Here is a 25,202-nt window from a genome sequence, read left to right on the forward strand (position 1 = left end):
AAGAAAACGTAACCGTGACTCTACCTGCTTTTACTGAGATCCAAATATATGCTCAACCCTTGATTTAATGCTTGAGCCTTGAATGGGGTAGTTCTTTTGTCTCTACTATAATTCAGCCAAATGTAAAGAGATTGGCCACCAGGGGCAGCTCACTTTTGTTGGTGAGCTGATTACTGTAGAGTTGGCTGCAGGAACTCTGACACTAATCTGCCAATACATAGCAACATAGCATGTAACTCTGAAAAAAGACATATGTCCATCTAGTTCAGCCTATTATGGTACCCCCAATGTTGATCCAGAGAAAGATAAAAAACAAACCAATAAAGTAGGAGACAATTTTCCTCATTTAGGAGACAAAAACTCCTTTCTGACTCCAATCTGGCAATCGTAATAAAGCCGGGATCACCGACCCTTTTGAAGTTATTAATGATAACATATAATATCGTATTGCTCAAGAAAGACGTCCAGGCCCCTCTTATACTTTTTTATCGAATTTGTTATCACCAGTTCCTCAGGCAGAGAGCTCCATAGTCTCACTGCTCTTACAGTAAAGACCCCCTTCTTTGTCAGTGTAGAAACCTTCTTTCCTCTAGATGTAGAAGGCGCCCCCTTGTTACAGTCACAGTCCTGGGTATAAATAGATGATGGGACAGATATCTGTATTGTCCCCTGATATATTTATACATAGTTATTATATTAGGTCACCCCTCAGCCGTCTTTTTTTGTAAACTAAATAACCTCAATTTTGATAAACTCTCTGGGTAATGTAGTCCGCCCATTCCGTTAATTACTTTAGTTGCCCATCTTTGTACCCGCTCAATCTCCAATTTGTCCTTCTTGAGTACCAGTGCCCAAAACTGCACACAATATTCTATGTGTGGTCTGACCAGTGACTAGTAAAGAGGAAGAACAATGTTCTCATTATATGCCTCTAGACCTCTTTTAATGCACCCCATGATCCTATTTGCCTTGGCAGCAGCTGCTTGACACTGGTTGCTCCAGTTAAGCTTACAGTTAACTATAATCCTCAAGTCATTTTCCATGTCAGCGTTACCCAGTGGTTTTCCATTTAGTGTGTAATGGTGACATGTATTTCCTCTGCACATGTGCATAACATTACATTTATCGGGGTTAAACCTCATTTGACACTTTTGCTGCCCCCAACCTATCCAGATCCTCTTGCAACTACCTAATACATCCGCATTGTGCAGGGGAACTGCAGTATTACATAAAGCCCATTTAGGTTAATGGGTGATGTTGTAAAATAAATTTGTGATTGTTCCCAGCAAGAGAAACCAAGTAATCTTGTAGATATTATTATGCCTGTGGAAGAACCCTGAGTGGTTTGAAAGCTCACAATAACATCATGTATTTTTGTTAGCTATTAAAGGTATCATATCTGCAAGATTACTTGGTTTCTCTTGCTGGGAACAATCACATTTTACTCTACTGGCTAACACCGTACCAAATTTTTTTCATTATATGTAAAATAAATTTGGCACTACTCTTCAGGCTTTTTATTTAAAAAATAAATTCCCAGGAAGGCCATATTGGAGGCAACCAAATCCTTCCTGCATTGGGTGTATATGCTTTAGGCCGGCTTCACACGGCCGTGATGGGCTCCGCCGCGGAATTCCGCGACGGAGCCCGCCACGGTGCCCCCCAGAGACCCCAATACTTACCTGCGGATCCGAAGTCCTACGTCCCGCATGACGCTTTGGCGCGCATGCGCAATAGAGAGCGTGACGTGCCGCAGCGTCATGTCACTCACCGGCCGCATCATATGACACGCCCACAGCGTCACATGACGCAGCTGGCGGTAGGCAGAGAAGTGGTTTCACGCTATCTTCCGCTGTGCTACAGCGGAAGATAGCGTGACGGACGTCTTCCATTGACTGCAATGGAAGCCGTCCGCGTGTACACCCGCGGCAAATAGAGCATGCCGCGGGTGAGGACGGGTGATTTTACGGTGCGGAATTCCGCGGTGGAATTCCGCACCGTAAGCATTGTGCTATTAGGTTCAATAGAACCTAATAGCTGCAGGCAACGCAGCGGATTTCCGCCGCATATTACGCGGCGGAAATCCGTCTGTGGGAAGGAGCCCTTATGGCAGCTGCAATGAATGGGAGTTAGGGCTCTTTTACACAGGATGACCTGTCGAGTGCAGATGCCTGAGAGGCCATCAGAGCGTTGATGATCATTCCTCTGCTTTTACACCAGAACTATCATCATTGAGTGAATAGAGATGGAGTGGGCCGGAGATTGTTCTGGCCTGCCCTTCTCCATTCATAGCAAACAGGCAGTCAATCATAAATGAGCGACTGCCTATTTACATACGTCGATCGTCATTCAGTTTTTATGCATGCAGAAACTGAATGATGAATAATAAGAGTATGAATTATCATTCGTCGTTCAGTCAGTGCAGCATTTATACTGAACAGCAATAGTTAAGATTCTCACTGGATAGTGGGAATCTGAACGATTTATCTGCCTGTGTAAAAGAGTCCTTAATGGACTGGATGATTTCCACATACTTATACAGTCTCCAGGATGTTATGGAGTATAGCTCCTTTCCCACACACCACGGAATGGCAATGGAACTACATACAGACGCTATCAGATCTACAGGTATAATGTTCCCATCCTGTCTTACATGGACCACCAGCAGTACAACGGAGCTGCTATCTGTCATTACATCTCCTGCCTTCTATTTATATTGAAATGACTCTGTTGATTCTGCCCGAATCTACACAGCAAAGCTGAAACAGAAATTGTCAGCTTATTTTATCTACTGCGGTGAATTGTTTGAGAACTGTCTCTGTATTTTTTATATGACTAAATCTGATTTAAATAGTCATTTTTTGATGTGACATTCCCTTTAAGCTGACAAAAGACTATTTTCCCGTAGACTCCACTAGTTTGCATTAAACTAATGGCACTCATTAGCAAACTATACCAAAAACATTCTGCACAAGGGTTATCATTTTTACAAACTGCAAATAAATATTAATGCCACATTGCACATTCTTCCATAATCCTTCTTAACTATTGTACCACTCTTTGTAGCCACTTAATAGATGGCAGATGTTATGTAAGTTGTAATCGAACTTTGCAATATGTGTGCAGCAAAGCTGGCATCAGTGAAGTGTTTGAAGGCCACCAGGGCCCAATCACAGGACTCAACTGCCACAGCGCCGTGGGAGCCATTGACTTTTCCCATCTGTTCCTGACATCATCCTTCGACTGGACAGTCAAACTGTGGACAACTAAGGTGAGTGCCGCAACCAATAACTAGACTTTCTCCAAGGTATTTATTTTTTCCATATATACCAAAAATTCAAATTTTTTTCTGCTGACACCCAAGTTCTCGATCTCCTTGCTGGACTTCACCCAAGATATGTGTGAAAATAATAAAGTTCAGTTTGTATCCTATTTTCATTGAAGGTTTTTTCCCTTACCATTCCCCTTAATACAGAACATGTGTAAGAGCAATGAAAGTACAGAAGAGGTGATGAGAATAATCTACTACTGCAGATCACATTTCGTACATATGGCAATGCGATACCATTGACGGAACTTTACATGAAGATGGCATCTAGTGATCTGAGGACTATTTTGTTCAGAATTCACAAATTTTACATTTCTTTTAAAATGTGGAAACCTTAAACTTGCATGAAAGGTTACATCCCTCTGTCCACGCAAGTGGCTTCCATTAAGTCTCCTAGGTATTTTCCATTACAACTTAGTACATTGAGAGCTTCAACTTAGAAGATATGGGAATTCCTGGCCTCCTATGGAGGAATATAGTTTAACTTTGCTGGAATGGAGCCTTGAGAATGTATAGCCTTCTACTTCAGAGGTGTAACTTGAAATCATAGGGCCCCATGCTCTGTAATAAATGTCCCCCTCCACACACACACATTTTGACAGTAATGCAATCATGCTAACAGTAGTATAAAAGTAATTGAGGGAGGATAGTAGTGTCCTATTATAGACCTTCTGCGCAAAGCAGAACCTACTGTGTAGAGCAGAAACCCACCATTGAGCTTCCTACCCACAAAAAGTAACAGCTACATTCCTGCATTTGAGTGGGCCGTCTCGGCTTATAAGCCCTTTATCAGCTTCTCTACCTATATGCCTACTGTATGCTCTGCAGTACCTCGAATATCATTCAACTGGTCATCCCCACTGTCACACATTTGCATATCTTAAGGAAATTCCCATTAAGTTGCATGAATATAGACTTTATTGAACTTGAAGAAGTCATATGGAAGTCTCTCTTCTTGGATGGGGACAAAATTGCCAAACTGAAAAGTGGGAAAGTTTTACCATGCTCTTAAATCTAAAGTTTTACCTTATCCACAGGGTAGGTGATAACTTTATGATTGGTAGGGGTCCCCCCTGAGACCCCCACCAATCCCAAAGACAGAGGTCCCATGTCCCCCACCCCTTCTCTCTTGGAATCACAGCAACCACTGAATGGATCCACGATTGCTAATGTGTGGTGCCACTCCATACATTTTCAATGGGACTGCTGGACATACCGAGTGCTTGTACTTGGCTATTACTGTCAGCTCTATTAAAATGAATGGAGTGGCGACCGCTCATGTTCACTAATTGCTCTATTTAAAATGGCGTCACTGTGGGTGTGGGCAATTAGCCCGCAGTAACATTAGAGGGGGACACAGGACCCCTGTTTTCGGGATCAGTGGTGGTCTCAGTAGTGAGGCCCCCCACTGATCATAAAGTTATTTCGTATCCTCTGACTAGAGGATAACTTTAGATTTTGGAATTACCCCCTTAAGATTATACTACCAAACTAGTTGTCTAGCAAGCAGAACTGCTTTTGGAAAGTAGCAAGCTGGGTAGTTGGCCAGGGCTCCAGTTTTCTAGGGGCCTCTGAGGACCGGTACCCTATTAACAAACTAAAGACACCCAGTATTATTCAGCAGTGTATGGCAATAATCTTTAGTGTGTAGTATTATGTGGGAACTACGTGACTACGTATTTTGTAAGCTCTTTCTGGCAGTGTTATTTGGACATTATGGAGGTAATTTATCAAAAGATTTAGGCCGGTTTTCCAACATATAAAAGTCAAATAGCTTGGTGAACGCTATATTTCTGACATTTAAAAAGTGTCAAGAAAAGGGACAGGGCTTAAAGGGTTAGGTACGGTACACTGTGTACTGCTCTCTGGTTGGCCAGCACTGATCACAAACGCAGTGCTGGCCAATCAGAGAGCAGGTATCATGCATTGGTAGTCTAACACTACTAATACACTGTGGGAATTAAGTAGTCTGAAAATTGCATCAGGCACATTATACTGCTGGGCATGGGACCCAGTATCAGCAGATGGGAGGGTTGTCAGAGAAGAAGAACTGAAAGTAATTTTAATATACCTCTTGGCCCCTCCAGTCCCCAGACAGAATTGTTTCCTGAAACTGGAGGGTCACTTCCAGTGACTTGGGGTTATACTGTGATGCTTAACCCTTTCCAATCCACTGTCTGACCTCTGAAGACATTATGATTTAAGGCTGTACAGCTCCAATGTTGGAAGACGTCCGTCTGGGTTCTCTTACTGTATACTGCCAGCCTCTCTGCTGTCAGAGCCTATCCAATGTGTCACCTAATGCAGTACTGGATTTAGCCAGCAGATAGCGCCGTTGTATAACGGCAGAAAAAGAGTAAGCCCCCTAGGAAAACCAGAATACGAATTGAATTGGAAAGGGTTAAGTGTTCCCTTAATTTTTGTTGAGCAGTATATTATTTTAGTGCAATTCATATGCCCTATTAGGGTGTATATAGATGTCAGAGTGTGGTTTGTCATGCAGGATCCTCTTCTGACCCAGCTCCAATGTAAAAGATGGTCCTCACATGGCAGACCCAAGCCGTCCTTCCTTTACATGCATGGTCATCTTCTATTTAAGGGGTTGTTTTTGCACAAGAGGACCATTGGAGGTTGCTCTTGCAGATTGCAAATAAGCAGCTCTATGTCTACAACATTTACTTTAGGTTTTCCTTTTTTTTATTGACTTTTTATAACATACTGTATATGACAAACAGGTTTCATAGAGGAAGCTGCAATTTCCAGGGTCCTTCGCTCACTAAATTGACACCACAATTCAAGACAGTTGTGATGCAGATTTAGTATCAGTGCTGATACTTTCAGTTGATTTCTGTTTTAGCTTTTCAGTTTTCTTTGTAGAAGTAATTTGCCAAACTTGTTTTACTAGATTGACCCGATCCTCGCTACGCAAACATAAAATATTTCAAAAGTGGTGGTTGTGAATGTCTAAATCTGCTTGGTTAGGTGATTCTTTGGAGTGTCATTTTGTATTTGGAGCAGATATCTAATATAAAAAAGCCTACAGGTCTCTGTCTGTCTGTCACTCTCTGTCTATTGCTATCGCTCTCTGTCTCTCTACGCTCTCTCTCTGTTTCCCTCTGTCTCTCTATTGTTCTCTCTGTCTCTCTCTATTGCTCTTTCTGTTTCTTTATCACTCTCTCTGTCTATCACTCTCTCTCTCTATTTCTCTATCATTCTCTCTCTGTGTCTCACTATCTCTGTTTCTGTCTATCGCTATCTCTGTGTTTCTATGGCTTTCTCTCTATCGCTCTCTCTGTCTCACTATTGCTCTCTCTCACTATCTCGCTATCGTTGTCTCTCTGTCTCTATCGCTCTTTCTCTCACTGTCTCTCTCTATTGCTCTCTCACTCTGTCTCTCTATTGCTCTCTCTGTGTTTCTGTCTCTCTATCGTTGTCTCTCTCTATCGCTCTCTCACTGTCTCTCTATCATTCTCACTGTTTCTCTATCTCTCTTTCACTCTCTCTATCACTCTCTCTTCCTGTCCCTCTCTGTGTCTGTCTCTCTATCGCTCTTTCTCTCACTGTCTCTTTCTATCACTCTTTCACTCTGTCTCTATTGCTCTCTGTGTCTGTCTTTCTATCCTTGTTTCTCTCTCTATCGTTTTTTTCTCTCACTGTCTCTCTCTATCGCTCTCTCTCTCTATCACTCTCACTCTGTCTCTCTATTGCTCTCTCTCTGTCTGTCTCTCTCTGGCTCTTTCTTTTACTGTCTCTCTATCGCTCTCTCTCTATCACTCTCACTCTGTCTTTCTATTGCTCTCTCTCTGTCTGTCTCTCTCTGGCTCTTTCTTTCACTGTCTCTCTATCGATCTCGCTCTGTCTGTCTCTCTCTCGCTCTTGGTTGGGCAGTGTATGGTGCAGCTTAGCAGTGTATGCTGTGTTGCTTAGCAATGCTTCACTCATTCCAGCGCATGCCTGAAGCCCAGCAGCGCCACCCATAGACTTAACATTGTAACTTTCAACCCGCCTGACAGCTCCCTGAATGTATTAAACTCACATTTAATGATTTTACGGCATTGATGAGCATGTGTGTCATCTAATGACACCAACATCATCCACCAAAGTTACAGCAAAGAAGTCAAAGTGTGGTGCAAGAAAAAGCATGTAGGCTGATTTATATTAGATTTTACCTTTCTACTGTTGTTTTTGTGATCTTGGTTGCAGTTGTTGTTTTTTAATGGGAGAGTCCATTATGTTCTATCATTGTAATTCAGATCATTATATAAAGGTTATGTGAACCTAGTAATAAGTGGTTGTTTACTGATGGGTGAAAGTAAATCTGGCACACCAAAGTACCTGAGGATCGTCCAGTGGGCTCTGGCTCTAACACAATAATGGGCCATCAAAGGTCCAACAGACAACACACAACCGCATTTGAAAGGGACTTTGAATCCAATCAATGGCAACTAGGATCTATAAGGCGTTGATTCACATGCTGTATAAAGAATTAGATCTTATTGATTATACAGTTAGTCCCCGACTTGCGAACAGGTTCCGTTCCGGGAGCCCGTTCGCAAGTCCGTTTTGTTCGCAAGTCGAACAAATGGTTGTATGGAGGGGATCGCGGGTGGATCCCGCTCCATACAACGTCGGTTGCCGGCTGTTCTTACAGCGGGCACCCGGCGGCAGCAGTTCCGACGAGCCGCGCCGCTTGTCGGAACTGTTAACACTTTAAATACCGCTCTGACAGTGGCATTTAAAGTGTTAACAGTTCTGACGAGCGGCGCGGCTCGTCGGAACTGCTGCCGCCGGGTGCCTGCTGTAAGAAACAGCCTGCACCCGACGTTCAGGGGGCCCGTACAGCGTCCCATGATGAGATCGCGGGACGCTGTGTGGTTGCTAGGCAGCCGGCGACCTCCTGAAAGGCCCCAGGGCTGCCTATGCAGAGTGCCTATCAAGCGCACGGCTTGCTAGGCGCTCTGCATAGACAGCCCTAGGGCCTTTCAGAAGGCCCCCGGCTGCCCAGCAACCGCGATGCGACCGGACAGGCTTCCATCAGGCTTGATAGAAGCCTGTCCGGTCCCTGCACAGTATGATGTAATGCCATAGCATTACATCATACTGTGCTGTACAGATAGTTCGTATCTAGCGAAATTCGTAAGTCGAATGTTCGCAAGTCGGGGACTGTACTGTGTTTCAGATGTGTACAGTGAAAATCAACAAACATATGTTCTGTATACATGGAAAGTGGACCCTCAGAATCATTCCCTATGATAGGCTCAATAAACCCCACTCTGACATGTCAATGTATGCTTATGGTAAAAAGCTATTCAATGTGAGGTCTCCTCAAAAAATGATGGGCGATTTCTTCTGTCTGGGAGAAAAAAGCTCAGTCTCTAGAGGCATCAAGGGTTCTTCACTGTAAGAGCAGTGAAGCTGTTGAGTAGCCGCCTCTGATTGCACCTTAAGATTAAAAAGGAATTTGTCTCCTTCAGGGGCAAATTGGTTGCTGCCTTCAAAGGACTTGTCTGGGACTTTAGGGAATTCTTCTATTGACAGGTTATCAATTGATGATCAACGAGGGTCTGCCATACAAGATCCCTGTCAAACAGCTGCTGACACTGTCTGTACTGCAACAGCCCTGTTTAGTACTTTAGGCACACCTCCAATTGAATTTAATGGGTCATTAATAGAAAGAATCCCACAAGTCTCACACAACTCCTTTAACCATCACAACATTGTGTAGAGTCCCATAATTTCACTGCTCTTACAGTAAAGAACCCCTTTCGATGTTGATGGTGAAATCTTCTAAAAATAGTGTATGCCCTCTTGGTTAGACTTCATGTAAATTTACCAAACACTGATGTGTGTGGTAGGAATCTGTAATACAACGTTTCTTCTAAGATAGAAGCAGCACGTGGAGTGACTTCAAATCTGCAATATATTGCCCTGTAGGCAATCTGTGTGCCACCCTGGAGGGTCCATGCATGAGCCCTGTAGTTGTATATCAGTGATTTTTTTTACATAGTAATTAGATCACCCATTTTAAAAAATAATCATAATTTCTTTGCCTTGGCAGAAGCTAATCATTCCAAGTCCCATTTAGTGTTGGGGCCCTTTTACATGTAACATAGTATGTAAGGCCGAATGAAGACAATGTCCATCTAGTCCAGCCTGTTTATACTCCTATGTTGTTGATCCAGAGGAAGGCCAAAAAGCCCAAGAGGCAGGAGCCAATTAGCCCTTTTGGGGGAAAAATTCCTTCCCGACTCCCTAATGGCAATGACTAATCCCTGGATCAATCCCTAATAGTTCCTACCTGCCTGTACACCCGGATTAACAATTAACCTAAGATTTATATCCTGTAATATCCTTTCCCTCCAGAAAGACATCAAGTCCCCTTTTAAACTCCTCTATGGATTTTGCCATCACCACGTCCTCAGGCAGAGAGTTCCACAGTCTCACTGCTCTTACAGTAAAGAACCCCCTTCTGTGTTGGCGATTTAACCTGCTTCCTTCTAGACGTAGCGGATGCCCTCTTGTTATCGTCGCGGTCCTGGGTATAAACAGATCATGGGAGAGATCCTTGTATTGTCCCCTCATGTATTTATACATAGTTATTTGATCACCTCTTAGCCGTCTTTTTTCAGGGTAAATAATCCCAATTTGGATAGCCTCTCTGGGTATTCCAGTCCCGTCATTCCATGTATTAATTTAGTTGCCCGTCTTTGAACCCCCTCAAGCACTGTAACATCTTTTCCTGAGCACCGGTGACCAGAACTGTGCGCAGTATTCCATGTGAGGCCTGACAAGTGCCTTATATAGTGGAAAGATAATATTCTCGGCCCTCGCCCCTATACCTCTTTTAATGCACCCCAAGACTTTATTAGCTTTTGCAGCAGCTGACTGGCATTGGTTACTCCAGTTTAATCTACAATCCACCAGTACCCCTTTTCCATCTCCCTTTTCCCTAGCAGTACCCCATTTAGTGTGTATTGGTGACACCCGTTCCTCCTGCCCATGTGCATAACCTTACATTTATCAATATTGAACTTCATTTGCCATTTTTCTGCCCAAGCCCCCAGCTTATCTAGGTCCGTTTGTAGCCGCACATTGTCCTCCATTGCATTGATTATATTGTATAATTTTGTATCATCTGCAAATATTAGTATTTTGCTGTGCAGCCCCTCTATCAGGTCGTTGGCGTGTATTGACACTGAACGACAGTCTTTCAGATTCTCGCTGGATCCGGGAATCTGAATGATTTATCGTCCGGTGTTAAAGGGCCCTTAGTTGTACCCATTGTATATGTAATCATACATTTGTTTTTGCTATTGGACGTATATTAGGGAAATTTTCTAACGAAGACTGTAAGATAGAGCCGCAGTAGGATTTTATTCATGAAACAAATCACTTTTTTCATCCCATTAATCCTATTTAAACTGTCTTACATTCATTCCATTTCTAAATTGCAGTCATGGCTACACAATGCTCATTGTACTCACTAGACGCATGTTCTAAGCTGCTGAAAGAATTTAATAGCAGTTTCAGCTTCTCGCCGACTGTTTCCGAGGAAATATATAAATTTACTATTCAATATTTATCCAGAAAAGGTAATTACAGTCCCGCGTAACAACTTGACTTGATTTGCATGGAAACACAGGGCAAAACAGCAAAACTAATTCATCAGGAGCACCAACATCTAAAATAATCAGATTTTTTTTTTTCTTGATTTGTTTCTAAAAGCAATTTTCCGTTGTTTTTTTTTTTGCTTTAGCTGTAACAATAAATCTCTTTCACATGGATATCACATCTTTGCACTGAATATGGTTTAGCCCAGGGGTATCCAACCCTTTGGCATCTCCGGGCCACGTTGGAAGAAGAATTGTTGTCTTGGGCCGCACATTAAATACACAAATACTAACATGCAGGGCATCATCCTCCACACAACCGTTATTATCCTCCAAACAATGCTCCATCATCATCCACAGTCTTCCAAACAACCCCCTTTGTCCTCTACAGTCCTTCTTCACACAACCCCTATCGTCCTCCTCACAACCCCCATTGTCCTAAACTGTGCCCCTCCTCATCCTTTGAATAACCTCTGCCACCAGGCCATATAGACTTCAGATTGGAGCCGGTGCCCGCTTTCGCATGCAGGTCTGGACATAGACACTTGCCCAAGCTCACATGCATTTTGCGGCCTCTGGCCCGTTTCTGACACCAGAAGATCCTACAGAGTTGTCTGGCCACAATGAGACCACCCACTCACTGCTACTTCTTCCGCCCCAGCTGACCCACATCATACAGGCAAACAGAATCCCTTTCTAACCCTTCGGGACCCTCCAATTGTTTGTATACTCTTACCAGCTGAACTGATGAGGGGGGCATCCCTAAAATGCCTTTCCTATGCTGGCCACATACCTTATTCAATAAAAGGAGAAATTTCTTCACCATTATGTTACTATCAATATTATCTAGCTTAGAGTACTGCGCCACCACCGCCAGTCTTTTTGTCCTATTCTCTTACAATGAGACCACCAACTCTCATCGTCACCTCGATACTGGATAGGAGTGGTCACGACTCCGGAGGACTAAAAATGATGGACCCGGAGTGACTGAGTGAGTCAGAGAGTCACAGACTTGCAAGTGATGCCTATTGCCATGTCATTTGTACGAGCCTGTCTGGGAGTGAAAGTTCCCAGCTTACCACTGCCAGGTGCCGCCTACGGTCTCGCCTCCTCCAGATTCAGCCAACATGGACCTGCCTTCCCTTTGGGTCGAATTTGGCCCACGGCGCACAGGTTGAACAACCCTGGTTTAGCCCATAGATGACTTCTGCTTTGCAGAAGCTATCAGCAAACTATGAACAGAATATGGTGGAATCACAGAACTGCTGAGACATGCTACACTGACTCTACAACATCATATATCTATGCCAGGTCTGGTAATACCGCTCACTAGTGTCAGATGACCTGTTTCTGTGAAGAAATGGGGGTTCAGAAGATGCAGTAGGGGTGGTGTTGCATAACATTGCAGAGTCACATGAGTCCAGATTGCAGAGCAGGACATATCAATGAGCCATACGAATATTCAATACTGACTAGAGGATAGTGCTCATATAATATATTCTTTTATATACGTAGATGTTATAAAAAATTAGTAGCAACCTGTCTTTCTAATGCCACCTACAGATGGCATCTCCGAAAGTCAATGCCATGCCTACTAAAGAGCCTTGAAATATGACTAGAGATTGTAGGCAAACTAGAGTCTCCGCCAAAAGCAAGAGACACCATTGTAAACAGCTGTTTTGGGCTTCTTGCTACTGGTTAGCACAGAGCAAGGTAATGGCTGGCAGGGTGAAAAAGCCATTGGGTGCGTGTTTCTCCTTGCAGAGATCTACCTAGCATGGGGAGTCTTACAGGCAATGCTCCCTGGGAAAAAAGGATGCAAATTAGTTCTCCAAAAAGAAAAAAAATGTTTCTCTTGTGCCACCTATAGATAGTCACGCTGTAAGCCAATGTCTGATTCATTAACCCCTTAATGACACAGCCCTTTTTTTTATTTTTCTTCCCACTATCAAAAAAATCATAACTCTTAATTATCATCGACGTCGCTGTTTGAGGACTTGTTTTTTGCGTGAAGAGCTTTATTTTCCAATGGTGCTATTTAATGTACCATGTAATGTACTGAAAAACTTTTCTAAGTGGAGTGAAATGAAAATAAAAACCGACAATCCTATTTTTTTTTTTTCTTTCTGAGGATGTTCACCACGCGGGCTGAATAATGCATTACTTTGATACATTGGATTTTCACAGAGTTATACCAAATAGTTTTTTGTGTTTTTTTGTTTTGAGTTTTTTATTGTAAATATGGGAATGTTGTTTTTTTTTAACTTTTACTACCTGTTATTTTTTCTAATAGATCTTTAAAACTAATTTTTGCATTTTTTTTTTTGTCCCCACCGGAGACTTAATCTTGTGATCGTTTGATCGCTCACAGAGTATGAAGCAATACCAATAACACCTTCTGACAGGCAGTCTATTAAGCAATCAGGCAATCAACCACAGCAGCTCTGGAGCTTTCGGAATGCCTTAGGTTGCAATGGCAACTGAATGGCACCTCGCAATCTCATTGTGGGAGAGAAAGGTACAGGCCCCTGAATACTGATCAAGGCATTTAAGGGATTAACAGCCTTGATCAGCCTTCACGCTGATCGTGGCTGTTGTGGGATAGTGTCAGCTGTCAAAGACAGCTGTCACACGCCGTGTATGGAGCGGGATCTGCTACTGATCTCGCTCCATACAGACCCTGCATTACCAGGACATAAATGTATGCCCTTGGGAGTGAAGGGCTAAAAAGAGCCTTAAAGGGGTTGTCCCGAGAAAGCAAGTGGGGTTAAGCACTTCTGTATGGCCATATTAATGCACTTTGTAATATACATCGTGCATTAAATATTGGCCATACAGAAGTTATACACTTACCTGCTCCGGTGTTGGTGTCCCCGTCTCCATGGCTCCAACCGAAGCCTTCTTCTCCCTCGATTAGACGCGCTTGCGCAGTCTGCTCTTCTGTCCCGTTGAATGGGGCCGCTCCGGCGTGCTCGCACCGCACAGGGCCCCATTCAACGGGACAGAAGAGCAGACTGCGCAAGCGCGTATAATCGAGGGAGAAGAAGCCTTCGGTCGGACCCATGGAGACGGGAACGCCAACACCAGAGGGGGTAAGTGTATAACTTCTGTATGGCTCATATTTAATGCACAATGTATATTACAAAGTGCATTAATATGGCCATACAGAAGTGCTTAACCCCACTTGCTTTCTCGGGACAACCCCTTTAAGATATGACTAGAGTTTTTAGCCAAACTAGAGTCTCCTCCAAAAGCAAGAGACACCCATCTGTAGACCGCTGCTTTGGGGTTCTTGAAAATACTTTTATTTCAATAAACTTATAACATAACTATATGAAAGGTGTATTCTGGGCATTTACTACTGATGATGACCTATCCTCTGGATGTGTCATCAGTAGTTGATCAACTAAGATCCGCTGCTTAGCATTTCTGTCAATCAGCTGATCCTCTGGCCCGCTGTCAGGGCAACAGGGTCAGATTTCCACATTAGTGGTCAGAGCCAGAAGTGCAATAGATTGCTTCACTCCCAATTAAATCAATGGAAGCAATGACTCCTATTATACTTCCAACTCCTCATTATGGTCAGAGACGGAAGTGTAATAGAAGGCTTTACTCACACTGATTTCAATATGAAATATTTACACCGATTTGGACTTCCAGCCCCGCTGCACTGACAGAGGGCTGGAGGATCAGCTGATCGATGAGGATCCCAGGGCAGCAGACACAATCCAGTCAACTATTGATGACCTATCCTGGGAATAGATCATCAATAGTAAGTGCCCGGAGCACCACTTTAATGTATAGGTATGGATAGTGCCTTAAAGGAGCATTCATAGAGTCAAGAGGACTACCTCTATTCTAAGAGCAGAAGGTCAACAAATGCATGCTCCTCCCTCCATTCCTTGCACTTCCTTCCCATATAGCCTATAACTAGGCTACAATCCAAGTGTTGCCACATTATAAATAGAATATTGGAACTTCCCTCAGTGAGCTATATCAGCCGAGAATGGTCACAGGACTCTTTTTAAGGTTTCAGACAAAATTTACTTCATATTGCCCTTTTAGTAGCACATTGGACCCATTCAGTGGCTGCAATGACATGGTGGCATCTTGACTCTCTTAAAGGGGCTGTGTCAAGATTAAAAGTTAGCCCCTATGAAATAGGATAGGAGATAGCTTTATGAATTGTGGGAGTCCATCCGCTAGGACCCCAACCAATCATAGGAACAGGGAAGAGGGGGTGAAGGTTCCCTCATGAGGGGAGTTGAGGATGCACATGCGCACCGTTGCTCCATTAATTTCAAAGAGTGCTGCAAATCCAGTGTTGCTATTAAAATGAATAGAATGGCCATACATGTGTGTGTCTTCTGCTCTGTTCATGCAGGGACCTTTTGGATCACTGTTCTTGGAATCAGTGGGGGCTCAAGTGGTCAGACCCCCACCAATCATAAAGTGATCCCTTATGCTTTGGATAGGGGATAACTATATATCTTTGTGCAAAATTGTTTTGTACATTATAGTTCAATACTCTGCATGTTCCAGATCATGAGAAATTCTGCATCTGGATAGGAAAGAAAAGCAAGAAAATATCGCTAACTAAATAAATTAAAAAAAAAAATATATATATATTGTGGCAAGGGAGTTTACTCGCCAGCGGATCGCCAACCTCTCGGACCAGACATGGGCACCAACCCTGTAGAAATACTTCCGGATACTGCAATTTTTTATAAATCTGGCGCCTGCCAATATTTATTCCACAGCATAGCTGTAACAGTTCATACACAGCTTAAAATGTCCAGGGTTCACAACCCACTGGGTCTCAGTCACTAATAGAGATGAGCAAGTATACTCGCTAAAGGCAATTGCTCGAGCGAGCATTGCCCTTAGCGAGTACCTGCCCGCTTGAGACAAAAGGTCAAAAGGTTTGGGTGCCGGCGGCGGGCAGAGAGCTGCGGGGGAGAGCGGGGTGGAACGGAGGGGAGATCTCTCTCTCCCTCTCTCCCCCCCCCCCCCCCCGCTCCCTCCTGCTGACTGCCGCTACTCACCGCTCCCCTGCGCCAGCACACGAACCTTTCTTCTCGAGCAGGCAGGTACTCGCTAAGGGCAATGCTCACTCGAGCAATTGCCTTTAGCGAGTATACTCGCTCATCTCTAGTCACTAACCTTTCGGGGGCACCTGGAGACTGGTGTGATGGTCCTCCAACTCATCCGCACCAGACCGCAGGCTCCCAGTTCCTAATATTGCTTCTAGTGCCGCCTCTCTGGCTAGCAGCCAGCATTCCCTTTTTGAGTGTGACAGGAACAGACTTTTATATAGCTTCCTGCCACACACGTAGGCGTTAATCCTTTCACTGCAGTACCAGAAGCCCTGTCTGCAACCCTCTACAGGCCCTTCTTTGTACTGCACTACCACATATTTCCCCTCTCCCTGAAATAAGGTCCATGGACCACATCGCAGCTTTTACCCCTCCGGAGTCAAAACTCCAGGCTCGGGGATCTCCATATGTGGGGCTATCACTTCACCTTTCTTTAGGATCTGTAATTAGCATTGTCTTAGCTGCCACCTTATCTTTCTCATTCTCAGCTACTTTCACAGCCTTTTCTTCGGTTTCTGACTTAACTGGCCCTTTCTCCCTAAATGGCCTCCCTTTAAGTTCTTGTGTGGTGTCGGCCTCTATTAACTCAATTCTGCTACTGTCTGTGACTTCTTTCACACATCTTTCTTTACTTGCCACTTCTGAAGCCTCTTTTCCAGTCTCTGCTTCAGTGGCCTCCTCAGCCTCAGCAGCCACATTTACTTTAGTGCACACGTGACAAACACAAGACCCGCGGGCCAAATCCGGCCCGGCGCCTCATTTTACGTGGCCAGCCAGCCATGCGACAACCTAGGGCTCTTTCACACCGGTGCAAGGATTTTCCATCAGCCGTGTCACAGTCACAGCGCGACCAAAAATCGCGTGAATGGGTGGCAGCTGTGACCAAGACACGGCTGCATCTCCCATCCAGATGTATACGCCAAGCCTGGGATACCATCGTGTGGGGGGTGATAGTTTTATCTCTGCTAAACTGCCTCCCCCTTCTCCACCCCCTCGCTGGCTCTTGGCAAGGGGAGGGGGCGGTATGGTGCAGGAGCAAGTGTGCTAAGGTCCACCACCTCTCCGCCGTTTGTCAGCTGCCAGCAATGAGAAGGAGCAGAAGCTTAACACACTAGCTCCCACTACTGGGGTCATTGTTATTACTGGGGCCACTATGGGGGGTCATTGTTATTACTGGGGCCACTATGGGAGTCACTCTTATTACTGGAGTCACTTACTACTGCTTGTCACTATGGGGGTCGCTTACTACTAGGGCTACTATGGGGGACACTATTACTACTGGTGCCACTATGAAGGACCCTATTACTACTGGGGCCACTCATTATTGGAGCCACTCTATTTACTGAGTTTCATCTTTGTGCTTAACTTCTTAGCGAACATTTGAAACACCTTACAGGGTGACGGTCAAGGCTAGCATTTCGATCGCTATCTTGCGAGCTCTTTCTTCAGCACGTTCACGCTCAGTGGCATATCTTGCAGACCTGACTTTCTCTTCAGTAAGCCCCTGTTCACACAGCTTCTGTTTCTTCTCCAGTTTGGACATAACCTGCAGTTGTCAACTAAACTCCACAGTAACATCTTCTTATTCCTGCTAAAGACTAATTTTAGACTTCTCAAGTTTATCACAAGCAACTGTTTTTTCTTCATACCACTAATTGAATTTCTCCTTTCTGCTCTTCAACAGAATCCAAGCATGCAGCATTCTTCTCCATTTCTGACACCTGCGCCTTAAGTGTAATTTGCTTTGCCAGGTTTCTCTTGGTTTCTGCATCTTCCTCTAACTACTTGAGAAACACATTTCTCTCATCTTGCATTATCTTCAGGTGTGCACTAAAGCGACATCTGAAGAGGTGTGCATTAAGGACTTTTCACTCTGAACTTCCAATTCCACCTGAAGGGTGCATTCACACGAACGTATATCGGCTCGGTTTTCACGCCGAGCCGATATACGTTGTCATCGTGTGCAGAGGGGGGAGGATGGAAGAGCCAGGGCCAGGAACTGTGCTCCCGCCCCCTCGCTGCCTCCTCTCCGCCCCTCTGTACTATTTGCAATGAGAGGAGGCAGGACGGGGCGGGGCTAATGTCCGAGAATTAGCCCCGCCCCTGTCCCGCCTCTCCCCATTGCAAATAGTGCAGAGGGGCGGAGAGGAGGCAGAGAGGGGGCGGGAGCACAGTTCCTGGCCCTGGCTCTTCCATCCTCCCCCCTCTGCACACGAGGACAACGTATATCGGCTCGGCGTGAAAACCGAGCCGATATACGTTCGTGTGAATGCACCCGAAGTCTGTTCACCTTCTCAGACAGCTCTGCCTGAACTCTGTCACTTTTAATCAACTTTACTTGTAGCTCTTGAAGCTGCATCTCAACTGCATTCCCCTTGCATTCAGATTCATGCTTGTCTTTCAATAGCCCCTTCAGCTCACCTCAGCACACTCACTTTTCAAAGTTTTTTTTACCTTTTTAGTTTGCTCCAACTGCTTGGACCGTTCCCCCACAACTAGAGCATGACTCCGTTCACGCTGCTGGATCTGGGTACACTTCAGCTTCTTCATCTGTAGCTGGGACAGCAGTCGCTCATGGAGTGCTTCCTGGTTTTCCCTGTAATCCAGTATGTCTTTCAAGACATTTGTTTGCTTCTCTGCCTGACTGTAAACAGCTTGCTACATTTCCAGCTTTTCTTTGAGCTCAGTTATCTGCAACTCCAGTTCTGCAACTTGATCATGCAAACCTGTAGTTGGATTACGTGCATCTGTAGAAGCTCTTTCTAACTTGCAGCATGTCATTTCTAACTCTTGGGTTTTCATTTGTAGTTTCTTACAGTCCTGTTCACACTGTGCAGACTTCGCTTCCAGACATACTCTGCGATTAGCCTAATTTCTGAGGTCTTGTATCTCTTCATGTGCTTTTGAAAGATATCCCTCATATTACTTTTTTCACTTCCCAATTTTATCAAGCTTTGCTCACACTGAACGGCTTTGTGTTCCAGCATCAACCTGTGTTGTGCTTCAGTTTTAGCTACTCTTCTAAGGTGCTCATTCTTCCTTAAGACCGTTGCACTTTCTGCTTTCACCTGGGTGGCTTGCTTGCGAGCATTCTCTCTTTCTTCCTGGAGTCTTTCTGTCTCCTTCTCTATCAGTAACGCTTGCTTCACCATAGCATTCAGACCAGCACGCATTGTGGCAAGTTTCTCCTGAGCTTTGAGCAAATGATCACTGTCTGTCTCACTTTGGACACTTGCATGTGTAAATCTAGAATCCAGCAGCACTCACAGCACACAAATCCCAATGGGGAGAGGTGGAACAGATGCAAAGCCACTTCAGGGAGCAGGAACCTTCAGATCCATCCAAACATCCACAAATCGCTTAAGAAAGGTGGCAGCATAAAATGGTGAATTTAAAATCAAAAAGACTTTATTCTTCCATGTTTAAAAAAGAGCAGGCAACGTTTCGACCATTCACAGTCTTTTTAAAGCCAGAATCCCGCAAAGGATTGCAGGGTGCTTCAAGCATAGTGTGGTTATCCTCATAGAGGACAATAAGTTTGAATTTCACAGGGAATCTTAAGGATGTCCACATCTAAACCAGCATGTTCAGCTTCCTGACCTACTAGGCAGCAGGATTTTCCAACATACGCCTTAGTCACCATTGCCCGCTCTGCTGCCCAGTGAAGAATAATATTTATGTATTCCTATCTGTAGTAAATGAAATTACCACTGAGCCACAGCTATTACAAGACAGGTGGAGAGCAGTCACACCTCACGCCTCATTACATCCCAGACATTACTGAGGTAACGCATCATGGGACCTCATGCTGAACATCACTTTCTCAAATATTTCTTCATCATGTAAGATGTTTACACTTAGGGATTGTAGTGGTGTGTTTAATAGCCGTGCGCTCATTACATGAGACAAAACTGGATTATCACGTGATAAATGGAGCAAGATTTACTATGTATGTGGAAACACAATGGTATTTGTAGCAATTCATTATTAAGCAACTCAAATTTAAATATGATTTAATTCATCCTTCAGGGACAGTATTATAGCAGTTATATTCTTGTACATAGGGGCAGTATTATAGTAGTTATATTCTTGTACATAGGGGGCAGTATTATAGCAGTTATATTCTTGTACATAAGGGCCAGTATTATAGTAGTTATATTCTAGTACATAGGAGCAGTATTATAGTAGTTATATTCTTGTACATAGGGGCAGTATTATAGTAGTTATATTCTTGTACATAGGAGGCAGTATTATAGTAGTTATATTGTTGTACATATGAGGTGGTATTATAGTAGTTATATTCTTGTACATAGGGGGGCAGTATTATAGTAGTTATATTCTTGTACATAGGGGCAGTATTGTAGTAGTTATATTCTTGTACATAGGGGCAGTATTATAGTAGTTATATTCTTGTACATAGGGGGCAGTATTATAGTAGTTATATTCTTGTACATAGGAGCAGTATTATAGTAGTTATATTCTTGTACATAGGGAGCAGTATTATAGTAGTTATATTCTTGTACATAGGGAGCAGTATTATAGTAGTTATATTCTTGTACATAGGAGGCTGTATTATAGTAGTTATATTCTTGTATATAGGAGCAGTATTATAGTAGTTATATTCTTGTATATAGGAGCAGTATTATAGTAGTTATATTCTTGTACATAGGAGCAGTATTATAGTAGTTATATTCTTGTATATAGAGGCAGTATTATAATAGTGATATTCTTGTATATAGGAGCAGTATTATAGTAGTTATATTCTTGTACATAGAGGTAGTATTATAGTAGTTATATTTTTGTACATAGGAGGCAGTATTATAGTATTTATATTCTTGTACATAGGAGGCAGTATTATAGTAGTTATATTCTTGTACATAGAGACAGTATTATAGTAGTTATATTCTTGTACATAGGAGCACTATTATAGTAGTTATATTCTTGTACATAGAGGCAGTATTATAGTAGTTATATTCTTGTACATAAGGGGCAGTATTATAGTAGTTATATTCTTGTACATAGGAGGCAGTATTATAGTAGTTATATTCTTGTACATTGGGGACAGTATTATAGCAGTTATATTCTTGTATGTAGGAGGCAGTATTATAGTAGTTATATTCTTGTACATAGAGGCAGTATTATAGTAGTTCTATTCTTGTACATAGGGGGCAGTATTATAGTAGTTATATTCTTGTATATAGGGGCAGTATTATAGTAGTTATATTCTTGTACATAGGAGCAGTATTATAGTAGTTATATTCTTGTACATAGAGGCAGTATTATAGTAGTTATATTTTTGTACATAGGAGGCAGTATTATAGTAGTTATATTCTTGTACATAGGAGCAGTATTATAGTAGTTATATTCTTGTACATAGAGGCAGTATTATAGTAGTTATATTCTTGTACATAAGAGGCAGTATTATAGTAGTTATATTCTTGTACATAGGAGGCAGTATTATAGTAGTTATATTCTTGTACATTGGGGACAGTATTATAGCAGTTATATTCTTGTATGTAGGAGGCAGTATTATAGTAGTTATATTCTTGTAGATAGAGGCAGTATTATAGTAGTTCTATTCTTGTACATAGGGGGCAGTATTATAGTAGTCATATTCTTGTATGTAGGGGCAGTATTATAGTAGTTATATTCTTGTACATAGGAGCAGTATTATAGTAGTTATATTCTTGTACATAGAGGCAGTATTATAGTAGTTATATTTTTGTACATAGGAGGCAGTATTATAGTAGTTATATTCTTGTACATAGAGACAGTATTATAGTAGTTATATTCTTGTACATAGGAGCACTATTATAGTAGTTATATTCTTGTACATAGAGGCAGTATTATAGTAGTTATATTCTTGTACATAAGAGGCAGTATTATAGTAGTTATATTCTTGTACATAAAAGGCAGTATTATAGTAGTTATATTCTTGTACATTGGGGACAGTATTATAGCAGTTATATTCTTGTATATAGGAGGCAGTATTATAGTAGTTATATTCTTGTACATAGAGGCAGTATTATAGTAGTTCTATTCTTGTACATAGGGGGCAGTATTACAGTAGTTATATTCTTGTATGTAGGGGCAGTATTATAGTAGTTATATTCTTGTACATAGGAGCAGTATTATAGTAGTTATATTCTTGTACATAAGGGGCAGTATTATAGTAGTTATATTCTTGTACATAAGGGGCAGTATTATAGTAGTTATATTCTTGTACATAGGGGGCAGTATTATAGTAGTTATATTCTTGTACATAGGGGGCAGCATTATAGTAGTTATATTCTTGTACATAAGGGGCAGTATTATAGTAGTTATATTCTTGTACATAGGAGCAGTATTATAGTAGTTATATTCTTGTACATAAGGGGCAGTATTATAGTAGTTATATTCTTGTACATAAGGGGCAGTATTATAGTAGTTATATTCTTGTACATAGGGGGCAGTATTATAGTAGTTATATTCTTGTACATAGGGGGCAGTATTATAGTAGTTATATTATTGTACATAGGGTGCAGTATTATAGTAGTTATATTCTTGTACATAGGAAGCAGTATTATAGTTGTTATAATCTTGAACATAGGAGGCAGTATTATAGTAGATATATTCTTGTACATAGAAACAAAAAGAGGCCGAGTGCAAGAAAGGGGGAGAGAAGAATGAGAGAATTTTCTCAGAGGAAACAATTGAATTTGAGGCTCTCATTCAAGCCTTTCGGATGTACCGTGTTTAGTTTAAAAAGCCGCAAAGCCTCTTTTTGTAGCAAGAGAGGATCAACATCACCTCCCCTGCTGTCCGGTTTGATCAATTCAATACCCTGGACTTTTATAGTAGTATAGTAGTTAGTTATATTCTTGTACATGGGGGCAGTATTATAGTAGTTATATTCTTGTACATAGGGGCAGTATTATAGTAGTTATATTCTTGTACATTGAGGCAGTATTATAGTAGTTATATTCTTGTACATAGGGGCAGTATTATAATAGTTATATTCTTGTACATAGGGGGCAGTATTATAGTAGTTATATTCTTGTACATAGGAGACAGTATTATAGTAGTTATATTCTTGTACATAGAAGGCAGTATTATAGTAGTTCTATTCTTGTACATAGGGGGCAGTATTATAGTAGTTATATTCTTGAACATGGGGGCAGTATTATAGTAGTTATATTCTTGTACATGGGGACAGTATTATAGTAGTTGTATTCTTGAATATAGGGGGCAGTATTATAGTAAACATATTATTTTACATAGGGGGCAGTATTATAATAGTTCTATTCTTGACAATATGGGGCAGTATTACAGTAGTTATATTCTTGTACATAGGGAGGCAGTATTGTAATAGCCATATTCCTGTACATATGGAGCGTATTCTTTTCTGCGGGGGGCAGTACTATAGAATTGTAGTTATGTATCTGTACATAGGAAGCAGTATTATAGTAGTTATATTCTTGTACATAGGAGGCAGTATTATAGTAGTTATATTCTTGTACATGGGGGCAGTATTATAGTAGTTATATTCCTGTACATAGGGGCAATATTACAATAGTTATATTCTTGTACATATGGGGCAGTATTGTAATAGCCATATTCCTGTACATAGGGAGCATATTCTTTTTTGCAGGGGGCAGTACTATAGAATTGTTGTTATATAACTGTACATAGGAGCAGTATTATAGCACTTATATTCTTGTACATAGGCGGTGGTATTATCGGAGTTACATGCTTGTACGTAGGGGGCAGTATTATAGTCTTGGAGTGCATGTATATGAGCAATATAAATAAGAGATATCTCACTTGCAGACACCTGATTTTTGTTTTCCCGTGAGTGTAATGTATTTTGCAAGAAAAGCTCATCGCATTGCGGTACATGTGATTTTCAAGCGTGTTTTTCACATTGTGACTTTCTGAGTTGAGTTGAAATATATTATTTTTGCATTCTTGTGTCCTAATTATGCCTTAGCAATCATACAACCTGCGCACCTCATAAAGAAAAGGTCTTGAGCTTACAGCCTCCACAGTTCTGTGATTTTACAATATATGCATATTTTTTTCTTTTCCCTCTTGGAATTCACAGCCCGGCCTAATCCAGCGCTGCATATTACTGTAGTCTGAATCAGATGTTTTTCATTTATATTACAGAAAAAACAGCATTTCATATAGTAGAAAAATGACAGACATATGGTTTCCTCTGTGGAAATCAGTAGGATTTCATCACTTAGCAGTGGGAATTGTAATTTATGGTGATAACTTATGGTGAACTTATTAGAAGGAGAAGGGTTTGCTACACACTCTAGAAGGTACAGCGCAAGATACCCAGCTTATTATATAATACGGTTCACCATAATTATGTGTGTGTTCCTTTAACCCCTTAGTGAGCGAGCCTGTTTGCACCTTAATGACGGAGCCAAATTTTGGAAATCTGACGTGTCACTTTAACATAGAATAACTTTTGCATATCCAAGTGATTCTGACATTGTTTTTTCTCCACATATTGTACTTCATTAAGGCGGCAAAATAGACCGATAGTATATGTATTAAAAGCGCCAAAATTGGGAAAATTTTGAAAAAATGACGTTTTCAATTGCAATATCTCAAATATGTGCAAACATACTGTATACATTTTGATAAGATACATATTTCTATCTGCTTACTTTATTTAGGACACATATTTGAAAAACTTTAGTTTTTTTAAACTATTTAAGAGACGTACAAATTTAACATTGACATTTTGAGGAACATTTTGTTTTCCTACACTAAGCCAAGATTGCAAAGGCTTATAGGTGTCAGAATGGTAGATACCCCCACAGATGACCCCCTTTTAAAAACTACACCCCTTAATATATTCACTTAGGAGTGTCATGAGTATTTGCAACCCCACAGTTTTTTTAGGAGTTAATGCAATTTAGAGGAGAAAAAACTCATATTTTTGCAAATATGTCATTTTAAAGGCAGTTTTTTTTTTTATAGTGCACATGAAAATGGGAATTTCACCTCAAAATGAATACGCCTGTTTGTCCTGTGTTCAGAAATTTATCCATTGTGTCCCTAATCTTATGTCTGTATGCACAACGGGGCCCAAACCGAAAGGTGCAGCCGGTGCCTTTCAGAATAGACATTTTACTTAAAGGTGATTTAGGCCCCATTGCCCAATTGTAGAGC

The 25,202-nt window shown here is 41.9% G+C and overlaps 1 protein-coding gene across 5 annotated transcripts in view; it reads left to right on the forward strand.

The window, feature by feature from the left end:
* Window positions 1–25,202, forward strand: part of DYNC1I1 (dynein cytoplasmic 1 intermediate chain 1) — a 379,676-nt gene that overhangs the window by 242,754 nt on the left and 111,720 nt on the right. For all 5 annotated transcript variants that reach the window (XM_066584515.1, XM_066584520.1, XM_066584516.1 and 2 more), the window contains one exon: window positions 3,127–3,271. In XM_066584515.1, coding sequence (XP_066440612.1) covers window positions 3,127–3,271 — 145 coding nt within the window. The remainder of the gene's footprint in view (window positions 1–3,126; window positions 3,272–25,202) is intronic.

Source organism: Eleutherodactylus coqui, chromosome 12 (genome assembly GCF_035609145.1).
Source record: "Eleutherodactylus coqui strain aEleCoq1 chromosome 12, aEleCoq1.hap1, whole genome shotgun sequence".
NCBI lineage: Eukaryota > Metazoa > Chordata > Amphibia > Anura > Eleutherodactylidae > Eleutherodactylus > Eleutherodactylus coqui.